The 11567-nt window shown below is 28.2% G+C and overlaps 4 protein-coding genes across 8 annotated transcripts in view; 2 read left to right on the top strand and 2 right to left on the bottom strand.

Moving 5' to 3' along the window:
- Alc (5'-AMP-activated protein kinase subunit beta-1) overlaps nt 1-11567 on the bottom strand; it is a 264921-nt gene that overhangs the window by 229185 nt on the left and 24169 nt on the right. The window lies entirely within an intron of this gene.
- On the bottom strand, nt 587-1859 carry Cnir (cornichon-like protein). The gene is made up of 4 exons (XM_072008948.1): nt 1613-1859; nt 1284-1352; nt 874-1127; nt 587-792 (listed from the first exon to the last, which is right to left on the bottom strand). The coding sequence occupies exons 1-4, from the start codon at nt 1691-1693 to the stop codon at nt 723-725; spliced, it is 474 nt and encodes a 157-aa protein (XP_071865049.1). The 5' UTR covers nt 1694-1859; the 3' UTR covers nt 587-722.
- Ift57 (intraflagellar transport 57) lies at nt 2091-4440 on the top strand. Its single transcript, XM_072008914.1, has 7 exons — nt 2091-2513; nt 2613-2772; nt 2856-3137; nt 3211-3376; nt 3450-3558; nt 3618-3959; nt 4028-4440. Exons 2-7 carry the CDS (start codon nt 2615-2617, stop codon nt 4192-4194), a joined length of 1224 nt encoding a protein of 407 aa, XP_071865015.1. The 5' UTR covers nt 2091-2513; nt 2613-2614; the 3' UTR covers nt 4195-4440.
- On the top strand, nt 4593-10148 carry LOC139990030 (protein croquemort). Of its 5 annotated transcripts, none has more exons than XM_072008889.1 (9): nt 4593-4831; nt 7378-7513; nt 7578-7747; nt 7823-7964; nt 8041-8244; nt 8320-8531; nt 8619-8910; nt 8988-9061; nt 9165-10148. In XM_072008889.1, exons 2-9 carry the CDS (start codon nt 7397-7399, stop codon nt 9436-9438), a joined length of 1485 nt encoding a protein of 494 aa, XP_071864990.1. In that variant the 5' UTR covers nt 4593-4831; nt 7378-7396; the 3' UTR covers nt 9439-10148. The 5 variants fall into 5 exon arrangements, with proteins under 5 accessions (XP_071864990.1, XP_071864992.1, XP_071864989.1 ...); XM_072008891.1 differs by lacking the exon at nt 4593-4831 and adding an exon at nt 5197-5217; XM_072008888.1 differs by lacking the exon at nt 4593-4831 and adding an exon at nt 6823-6980.

Here is an 11567-nt window from a genome sequence, read left to right as displayed (position 1 = left end):
TTATAAAATTATTATATACTGTCTACAATCGTGACCTTCTCCCTTTCTATATCATATATATATATATATATATATATATATATATATATGTATGTATGTATGTTTTGTTCGAACGCAATTCAAAGATTTCGGCAAACTATGATACTAATTCTGGTCTTAGCTAAAAATAAGCATATGCCCTCCACATAGAAAAAGAACTAATCGGCTGCACCGAGTTCATTAAATCGATCTAATCTTATACCGCAACCAGTAAAGCCGATTCAATTTGATTTAACGAGCCAATGGATAAACAAATTATTCAGTATTTTACAACATTTTAATAGAAGTAGAATATTTACATTATTAATTAGAATTTCTTAATCGTCTTTTCTTTCCAGTATATATAACGTTACGGTTAAGCAAATTTAATATTTTTTGTATTAACAATTACAAAATTAAAGTGTTTTGTTCGCATTTGATATATACATGTATAAAATATAGATACAATTACAATTAAATTGTTACTGTTAGTTCCTATAAAATTATGGAAGTTTTATATTCAAGGAATTTTAACTGTTAAAGATATAATATAAATGAAGGGTAAGTGTAATGAGGTACAGGGCTTTTATATATGTTAACAAAATTTCATTTGGTATTTATAGCATAGAAATAAATAAATAGTCAAATATGACTGAAATGAAGAACAAAGAAGATGTATAAAAGTTTAAATATTATCATTGCTATTAATTTGTATGTAATAATCCTTCATCATTTCTGTTAATTGGATCTCCTTTTAATAATGCAATGATCATGCTGAAACATATAAGTTAAAAATAGTAATAAGTAGTAATTTAATTTTAATGATAATTAATGAACTGTCCAAAATATACATACCAGTAAAGATAAATAAAAAAGAAAATTAGGTAATATCCAAGATGGATCATACAGTCTCTTGCATGCCTTTTTAATTGTCCACGATTATGGATTTCTGTAGGATCATAAACTCCCATATTACCACTAGGTACTCCAAAGTATTCATAGAGTAACCATAGTGTCATAGGCAAGTTTACTAAGCACAATATTAATTGTCCATGTGTTAATAGTAAAAATTCTAAGACTGAATGTGCTACAAGCTTTGGTACCACCCACTGTAAGATATAATTACAATTTAATTAGTACATTAATAATTGTTTAAATAAACAATAATTAATCAGAAAATTAAGTAAATAATAATTATAATTTAGAGTAAGTTTTATTATGTTTAAATTAATTAATAATTGTAACAAAAGTGTATGTATAATTACCTTGTTTAACTTTGAACAACACTGCTGAGCATTCAAATAATCACATTCTAAATCTGATAGAGTTATGACCTATATATACTTTTAAGATAAGGAACCTCATTGTGCGTCTTTTACTAATAAAAGACATAAATTACATTAAAAACGTCGAAAATTAGATATGGCGCCATTAGATTTACTGCAATATCATTAAAAAAATTTACCACAAAAATCCCTAGACATATTTTCAATAAATTATATATAGAATTTAATGGTCGAATTATAAAGTTAAATACATAATAAAATATAAACACTGCAATTTTTCGTCAAACTATAAAATATAAAAAGGATACAAAATATACCAAAAGGAAAAGTACTGAACCGGTATCGATTAAAGCAAGTACAAACAACAACGGCTCAGATATTAGACCCATTCTAATGACTTATTAATTCAAACAAATAGATGTTAGATAACATTAGGATCAAATCTGATGATTCATGAGTGTCTTTCTTCCAGATAAAACCACTTAAAATGCTTCCCACGTGCAAAGTTCAATAAACCTAAGAGAAAACTGAAGTGACCGATTGTCAAAATCGACAATATGAACAACTCACAGTATTGCCAACTATTGAGAACGTTTTCTAAGTTACAAAATAGTAAAATAATAGTCGTTTCAAACTAATATCCCTAATTATCGATAGTAATGAAATGAAATTTTCTACACCAGAGAGGAAATTCTATACTTAATACTCACATTTTATACCACAGATAAGATATAGCATAGATCTAACAACTCAAACATTTCGTCTCACTGGACTAAAATACCGACTTAGGATAAGATCGGAAATATCGGAGATATCGTTGAGATTCCTATAATATTTGGCGACATATTTAGAAATTGTATTCAATTTAATCAGCAAAGCTAATAGGAAAACATATATAAAAATTACCATTTTCATATTTTTATTACTTTAATAATTATGTATTGATGTTATATGCGAAAATTGTAAAAGAGCTTTAGAGTTCTCAGGTTGCGTGATATTGTAGGTGTTAACTCTATATATTAAATCTCATCTATGTTCATGTTATCAAATTAGTCAATAGAGCATATAAATGCATTATACTATATACGTAAATAATTACATACGAATTATTTATTTAATAAATTAAACTGTGTATTTTTTACATGTAAATATAAATATTATTTATAAATTATTTGTATGAAACTTCCAAAAAGCATTACAGAATAAGAGGTAAACCTGTCCTATTCTGTAAACAAATTTCATCTACATACAAATATTTGTTACTTGTAAAAACATATGTATAAGTATGATATAAAATAATAATTATAGGAATGTTTCGAGACGCTCCAAAGATTATTATAGAAGATGGATCTTCTCCATCTGCTTCTTATGTTATGTATGTTAGAATGGAAGACTTATTAGAAAAATTAAAATTGTTACATTACGATATTCAATTTTTACCAGAGTTTAAAATAAAGGCCATAAATAGGTAATGTAATTGTTTCTTTGTATACAAATGTTGTAATCTTATATTATATGAATTGGTAAAAAAAATATTGATTTACAATATAGGAATTATTTTGTAACACAAACAAATCCAGGAGAGCAATTTTATACATTCACATCATTAGCTGCATGGTTAATTAGGAAAGCAGGTGGGAATTTTAAAGCTCCACAAGAATCAGATGATCCTAATGCTACAATAGCTATAATCTTGGACTATTTAAGAGATACACATATACCAATAGAATTTCCACCCAATAAGCTCAAACAAGGAAGTGGTGAACATGCCATTTATGTCTTAGATAACTTAGCAGATGAAGCATTGAAGGCACAAAAGTTTCAATGGAAGAAGTAAATTAAAATAAATATACTTAATAAAGACATTATAGGTATGATCATATATTACACAGGTAAACATTTCTAGAGTGGAAATATCACCTGACGAACCAAGTAACGAACCAGAGATAGAAGATGATGATGCAGAATTAATTTTAGAGAAAGTAGAAGAGGAAATGATGGCTGAGTATGATGATGAGGATGAAGATATTTTACATGTTGATGATATTACAAAATTATATGGACAGAACTTTGTAAACATAGTGATAAATGTATTTATAAAATGTAGAAATCATGTACTTTAACATTTTGTAATCTTTTTTGTAGAATGAAATGCAAAAACCTGATGATATTTTAGAATCTAAAACGAATAGAGAAGAGTGGCAACTAGAATTGGAAAGAGTTTTACCTCAACTCAAAGTAACTGTAAAGACAGGTACAAAATATCTAACTAAATATTGAAGAAGTAAAATTAATGGGAAAGATCTATTTCAGATTCAAGAGACTGGAGATCACATCTAGAACAAATGAAGCAATTACGTACAAATATAGCAACAAATTTAACTGGAACCAAAAATCAACTAGACAAACTACATATTGATATATCTAATACTCTAGATAAAGTAAAAACAAGAGAATCCTATTTAAATAGGCAACTTGAACCTAGTTTGAAGGAATATCAAATGCTTCAAGATGAATTGTCGAAAATTAAGGAACAATATCGAGATACTAGTGGAGGTGTTACAGAAAGAACAAGAATTTTTAATAAATTATCAGAAGAATTAGAGCATGTAAAGAAAGAAATGGATGAACGAGGATCGAGTATGACAGATGGAAGTAAGTTATTTCTAAGCAATTTTATAATGTTATATAAAATATGTCTTAAATATCGATATTTTTTATAGCGCCGCTTATAAATATAAAAAAGACAATTACTAAAATGAAAAATGAAATTTCCGAAATGAATATTCGAATTGGCGTATTAGAATATAGTTTAATGTGTGCGAGAATACGTGATCGCACGCAGTTGCAAGAAGATATGAATAATCCAAATGCCACCACAATAACTTAATAGATAATATTGATTATATGAACCTTTTTTTAGAAAAACTTAGCAGTATTATCTTCTTTTCATGTACTTAAGCGTAAGTTATGTGCTATTTGTTTAGTTTCTCACTAATAATAATCTTTAATAAGGGTCCAATAAAACATTTATCTCATCATAGTCATCATGTTTGTAAAATTTGTATGCACCAATGTATTATATAATGTTTTTATGATAAAATTATATTAAATGAAATTGTGCAGTAATTCAAAATACTTTTTTGTTCCTATATTTGCTTTCGAAAGATAGTTATTTATAAAGCGTAATTCAAAATACGCGGTCTCTTTTAGTATTTGATGAATTGAATCGTTCGGACTGATAAACCGGGATAAAAATGAAGGAACGTGCTAACGACGAGCTGCTTACTACCAACCGATCCCTTTCCTTTCGGTAATCTCGCAGTCGGCGTCAGCCTTGCGAAGTGTTCGCTCGGAAATATGCGCAGGCCAGTTGTGTTATAATCTTTCGCTATCATTGGATGTGATATCCCGTATACATTTTATTCAGAGTGTATTTTAAAAACGTGGCGGCCTTTGACCACTAGTAGTATCTTATAACGCTACTAGGTCTAGCTTCTAATAAAACTCATTCAATAATCGAGCAGGTTTGTAAATAAAATCATATGATTTGTTTTACATTCATCAACTTCGATCAATCAGCTTTTTACTTGCATTTGTAGTTCGTAGTAGTACACGCGTTCTAAACTTTCTTTAACGTAATTAACTGGTCATCGACGTGTATCCGTTGTACCTTGTTACGACGAAAGTTGTTCATAATTAAAATAATAAACTAAATAGTATAAAATTGTATTGTTACATTATACGAATCAGAATATAATAATCGAAAATATGCATAAACGTAAAGTGTTATTCGAAAGTCATTGACTCTTCCATCTCTCCAGCAGGATGCACTTTCTTCTCAGTTTTAAATAATGCTTTACACATTTATAGTACTCATCGATCTTTCTTCAACTTTCACCGATATTTCTCCGTATGTATTTACACAAATTTACTTCGTTTTAATGTCATTCCGACGAAACATTACTAATTTCAGAGAGAAATTTCAGAAATTTCTTCTCTACTAATATGCTTACTTTTAAATAGATTAGTTAAAGTAATCGATCAAATAGTTTCACTCATTTACTGAAGTAACGAAATTCGCTACTTTTCATTACTTTTTATGAATATTTAATTCGTCACAAGTTTCGTATTGCTGATTAGTCATTATTAAATATGTAAAAACATGATGAAATCATCACGGTTCATAAGTTCGGTTTAATTTATTCTCGTTATACATAATTATGCAGCATAATGTACGTAAAGCGCGACAAGTTTTCTGAAGATAGAATAGTTAAGTTATATTTAAATGGTTAACACTTGACTCATTAAAATATATAAATGCTATGAATATTTTACACAAAAAGTAATACATCGATCTACTCGAATAATAATTTCACATAAACTCATCGATGCAAATTCGATAACGATCGCGTTTTGTAGATAAATTTCACCGCCTACTTTACAATCAATTTTGAATATTAAACAATCTCGAACTTTGTTCAGTGCATAATAACAGATAATCTTTTGATTTAATGGAACAAATTGCTGATTTTTAATTCATTTTGATAATATAGATTACATTTCAGCTGATAATTTAATAAAAAATATCTTTATTTTAGATGGATATATCTTGTTATTTATCATTTCTTGAATGTATAATATGTAGAAAAAAATAAAATACTCGGTCGGTGAAAATATTCTGTTTCGAACTTATCAATTATTTTATTTCTTTTTTTATTTCCGGGGAATCTTCAGAATTGCGTGACAAATTGCGAGAATTTCGTTAAATTTTGTACTATTCTTTATTTAAGTAACAGATGCAGAATCTCGATTTGCCCCTAATAGAAAATGATTAAGATAACTGAATATATTTATATAAATATGATTCTTTGAAATATATTTACGATAAATTCAATAACAAGTCATTTTCTTATACATAAAGTCGATTATCTTTCATAGTGTACGATTATATAGCATATGGTATCTAAGTAAAATACTATCAGAGTAAATTTTTGTTATATCTAAGATAATGGAACTGATCAAATGAAATTCAATATAAGAATAAAATGTATACATAACAAATAAGACAAATAGTGCAAGAAATAATATAGATAATGTAGTATTATTATACTTAAAAAATAAACATATTTTTCTCTATGAACAATCATAGAAAAGTGATTGTCGACATAACAGGAGGTCACGAAAGACTTTTACAAAATATTATTAATTGACAAAACTCACAAACAGAATTTTCAGCGAGATTGATTTTCACTTTATGTTGTATAATGATCTTATAAAAACAATTTTTAACAAAAAGAAATATTTCCGTATGTACGTTTCACTAGTGATTATGATGCCGCTGTAAATTAATAAGTGAAATCACTGGAATTTCGTAAATACAGAATTATGAAACTTTATGCTTATAGGAAATAAAAATGCATTTATTTGCAGTACGTGGTTCTTATAATTTATAAAGGAAAGGAAATACAGTGGAACATTGAGAGATAATAAGTTTTCAAATATTAGCGCTTGTATTCTGAAATACATTATGCGCAGATATTACCATACTTACTGTCTGAACAAACCATCTTTGTTTTGCATAAGTGAATTTTTCTCGCGAACTATATATTACAACAAATATATTCAAAATGTTTCTTAATGCAATCTCAGCGCTATCAGTCTTTTATATATCTGGTATTACATTTTTAATATTTTTTCATTTGAAAGACACCTATAAAATGCTACCTTCATCTTGTTTTGGTTGTGTTACATACTAACCATAACATTTATTTGTGGGTATGCATACTGATTTATATTACCAAAAGTGTTTAAAACATGGATTGTATATTCAAACATGAGCGTACAAAAAACGCTGCAAGTACAAATGTTAATAAATATCCAATATTTAATCGTAATTGTATTCTTAATACAACAGAATATGCCCAACCAAGATTAGTAAACAGTTAAAAAGCATATGACATAACATTATACATTATATATTATAACAATATAATAACAAACATCTTTCACTACGTAATCGTATTTGATAATTTTGATAAAACATTTTGATAATAAGTATTATCTTTTTCAGGTCAAAAGAACCAAACAAAATGATGACGATTCGTAAAAAACTTCTTATCATTTTTTCAATAGGTTTAGTATTAACAATTATTGGATTAACTACTGGAATTCTTTGGTTTATGATTTATTCATCGATTTTAAACACGGTAGATATAAAAAATTTTACCTACAGCTATGATCATTGGTTATGTCTTACATATTGTTTTATAGCAATTATCTTTAACACCAACGTCTACAAGTTACAAGCTGTGGGAAATAACACCAATTCCTATGTATCTGAAAATATACATGTTCAATTTAACTAACTATAAAGATTTCATTTCAAATAATGAATCTAAAGCAAAACCAAATTTTGTGGAAATGGGTCCTTATGTATTTAGGTACTAAATGTGTGTCAAATATTATAGCTTTTATTAATTAGAAATCAAACAACATCGTACAAATTTTATTAACAGGGAAGTTGACTATAAGGTAGAACAAAAATGGCATAACAATGATACTATAACATATCAAAGGAAAAGGGTATGGCATTTTGATAAATCTCTATCAAAAGGAGATTTAAATGATAAAGTAACTAATATAAATCCTGTAACTGCTGTATGTATCTTTTAATAGTACACTATATAGTAAGTGCTGCTCTTATTACAATATGTCCCTTTTCTAACATTCTCAGAGTGTCGGATATGCATTAAGACATAAAAAACCTATTCTCCGTGATATAGTAGATAGAGTAATGAAATCAGTAGGACAACAGTTAATAATTACCAAGTCTGTTAATGAATTACTTTTTGAAGGCTATGAAGATACTATATTAAAAATAGCACAAAAGATTAATTTCACAGAAATTCCATTTACCAAATTTGCTTGGTTTTATGGGGTAAATTTCATGTTAATATTATTAAAGCAGAGACATAACTGAAGAAGCATACTTGTAATATTGTTTTGTTCACAGCGAAATGGTTCTGCATCCTACGATGGAACATTCAATATGTTAACTGGTAATTCTAATTTACTCGATGTAGGAATAGTCAAAGAATGGAATTTTAATAACAGAGTAAGTTATTATCCTGGAGAATGTGGAGAAATAAGAGGAACAAATGGTGATTTGTGGCCACCATTACCTGATAATAAAACTGTATCTTTCTTTGTACCTGATATTTGCACGTGAGTTTAGTAATGAGTTTAACTTTCTATTAGGAATGCTGAAAATCAAATAAATACACACTATTTTATGGACAATTATGTTAATAGGAGTATGTCAGTAACATATGATAATACAACCGTTCATGAAGGATTAATAGGAGCTAGATATATTAGTGACGATACAACATTCGACAATGGTTCGATAGTACCATCGCGTTCGTGTTATTGCGAGGGAGAATGCGTTCCCTCTGGAGCATTAAATATTTCATTATGCAAATGGGGTGCTCCAGCATTCATCAGTTTACCACACTTCTATTTGGCTGATCCAAGTTACAGGGAAAATATCAATGGAATGAAACCTAGTAAAGAAAAACACGAACTTTCAATATCCATAGAACCGGTAATTATTGCAAAACAATAGGTATCAATTAACAATGACCATGTCATATTATATTATACAAAGAAAAATTTTTGTAGAAAACGGGCGTTCCACTGAACGTGCATGCACAACTACAATTAAATTTGTTGATGCAACCTGACCATGAGATGTCGTAAGTTCTTATTTTATCTTTTTACTATGGAATATAAATATAATATAACGAATAATATATATGTAAATGAAACTTAAGCATATTTATAAAATATCATTTTCAGCATGTTTAAGAATATTAAGAAAACATTTATACCAATGTTATGGTTTACTCAAGAAGCTTATCTGACAAGTAATTATGCTCATATAATTAAATTTATCATTATTTTGGAATCTCTGGGCAGCATAACTTGTTATGGTATTGCCTGTATTGGCATTTTAATTATTTCTACCGGCATATTTTTGTATATTAAGCATGGTTTGGGTGAAGAAGAAAATCAAGTTTTATTGTCAAGCAAATCTAATGAAAATGATGATATTGGTACTGTTAATGAATGATTAATTATATTTGCAAGCATATGATTAGATTATATGGAAAGGTATAATCAATGTCTACCAAATAAGAAACAGAAACCATCTTCGAAATCTTAGAGTGTATAATAATTATGTATGTAGATTACAAATCTTACTGTATATCTTTTGATTGAAATTGATATAACAAAATTGAAGATAACATCAAGTTGATTGTAAAAAAAATTGTATTCATACAAAGTTAGTGCATTGTTCAAACAGTTTATAAATATGCTTTTAAAATGTAACTATAACGGTAATCAAGTGCCTCAGTGCTTTAATGATAACAAACGTTAGAAATAGCGAAAAATACAATAGATACCTCGAATGCTTAAAAGTGAGATGCATATAATAGCAAATCAATATTAATATAAGTTTCCTTTCGTAAGCGAGAGATAGAAATATATTCCCAATTTCTTGTATAATATTTTTTTAGTACCTATTCAAAATATGTATTATATTGTAGGTATGTATATATTTTTATCTATGAAGTCTGAAGAAATAATGAGTATTAGAATCACATTCATTAAATTCAATTCATGTTAATGTTCATCATATAATTAAAGTTATAGCAATTACAATATCGTTACAGCTGTGATAACTACAGTCTTGTTTCATTAGAATAAGAATTCTTAGAAAATAAAAGACATTACTTTTATACAATACATTGTTGAAAGTAAATTATATATATGCATGTACATATTTTCTTCGTATCGTGCCCTTATTATCCCTTTGGTCTATCTTCTTGAGAAATCGCTCGTGTAACTTCTAGATGTCACTACTGTTTAGTTTTTTAAATGAAAAAATACATTTTCTACTGTATTGCAGTCTGATAAAATTCTTGTGTAAAAAAAAAGAAAAAATAGAAAAGAATGAAAAAATAAAATTAGTAAATTTTATTTTTTGCATCAAATAGTCTGGCTTTTACTAAACAAAACAGATATGACGAAACAGTTAAAATTGGCTGGTAAAATGATATGCCACGCCAATAGTAGTCAAACATGAGAATTGTAGAAACCTCGTAAATTCATTATTCATCAAAATTCTTGTAAAAAGAACTTCGGAAGATCTTTTAAAAAAGCAACCATTCTAATTACGCTCTGAACTATTTTTACATTTAGTACTTGCAGTAATATTACTGACACAATGTATAAACTACCAAAATAATTCTTTCTTCGTACCTAGACTACCAATTAAACATGAAAAAATATTTTGGCCGAGTACATGCAGATCTACAAAGCGGAATGTTTTATCGATCGGCTGTAAAGTGATTTCATTATTCACGTGTAAAAATAAAAGAATCCTTCGTTCGAGAATAGCCGCTTTCCGCTGTTGATTCCCTTTTTTCCACTGCCATGCAATGTACATATTATTCTTTTAAAAGATGGCGATACAGACGTAAATTTTTCAAACGCGGTAGAAAATACGGAACGAACGAAAAGACATGAAGCAAATTAGAAAAAAGTACTGAACACCTTGGAAGTATGTAGTTTCAATTTGTCATGCATAAACTCGCAACTCGTCGCATATTTATACAAACTGAGTACACGCTAAGCAACGATAGTTTACTTTGATCCTATCAATCATAACGCACACAACTTTTTTGTATGTCACGTGCGTAAAACGATCTAACCGTCATAGTCATTTCTCTAGCGTAGAGAAGCAACGATCGATCGTTTGTATTTACATACTCTATCTTCAAACGTATAATCGCAATAACGATGGGGCATTATTTTCAAATAAATCAGATTGTTCGATCGATACTCCTTTCGAGGAAATTAACATTCGCTGAATGTATTTTATCAAAGAGAAGAATGCCTTTATGTTTCTCGGTTGCTGTGTAAAATTCAATAGAGAAGGAAGAACTAACACCCTGAAAACATCGTAAGACGAGCAGCCGAGGTAAACTGAAAACCTTTGCTCATTCTAGTGTTAAACGATATTGACGTTTGCTCACGATTTATGCGAAATAGTTCATAAATATTATAGAGAATACAGTAAATGTTAAAAAATGGAGAATATCTTTTAGATCTTTGAAGTATATTAAAAGCGAAAAACACGTGCATACCTTAAACCTCAAAAAAGGTAACGAACAGATCTGAATAATGTCAGAAAAA

This window comes from Bombus fervidus, chromosome 8 (assembly GCF_041682495.2).
Source record: "Bombus fervidus isolate BK054 chromosome 8, iyBomFerv1, whole genome shotgun sequence".
Classification (NCBI taxonomy): domain Eukaryota; kingdom Metazoa; phylum Arthropoda; class Insecta; order Hymenoptera; family Apidae; genus Bombus; species Bombus fervidus.
Note: the sequence above shows the minus strand (reverse complement) of the source record. Positions and strands in the feature narration are given on the sequence as shown.

Bases quoted from the DNA above. Each gene is read 5' to 3' on its own strand.
- Cnir (XM_072008948.1), bottom strand. From the start codon at position 1,693: ATGGGTCTAATATCTGAGCCGTTGTTGTTTGTACTTGCTTTAATCGAT. The intron at 1,128-1,283 runs GTAATTATACAT...TATATCTTACAG, and splicing joins GTTGTTCAAAGTTAAACAAG to TGGGTGGTACCAAAGCTTGT. The intron at 793-873 runs GTATGTATATTT...TATATGTTTCAG, and splicing joins TTTTTTATTTATCTTTACTG to CATGATCATTGCATTATTAA.
- Ift57 (XM_072008914.1), top strand. From the start codon at position 2,615: ATGTTTCGAGACGCTCCAAAGATTATTATAGAAGATGGATCTTCTCCA. The intron at 3,138-3,210 runs GTAAATTAAAAT...AAACATTTCTAG, and splicing joins CAAAAGTTTCAATGGAAGAA to AGTGGAAATATCACCTGACG. The intron at 3,559-3,617 runs GTACAAAATATC...GATCTATTTCAG, and splicing joins CAAAGTAACTGTAAAGACAG to ATTCAAGAGACTGGAGATCA.
- LOC139990030 (XM_072008886.1), top strand. From the start codon at position 7,141: ATGAGCGTACAAAAAACGCTGCAAGTACAAAT. The intron at 7,173-7,377 runs GTTAATAAATAT...TATCTTTTTCAG, and splicing joins AAAACGCTGCAAGTACAAAT to GTCAAAAGAACCAAACAAAA. The intron at 7,965-8,040 runs GTATGTATCTTT...TAACATTCTCAG, and splicing joins ATATAAATCCTGTAACTGCT to AGTGTCGGATATGCATTAAG.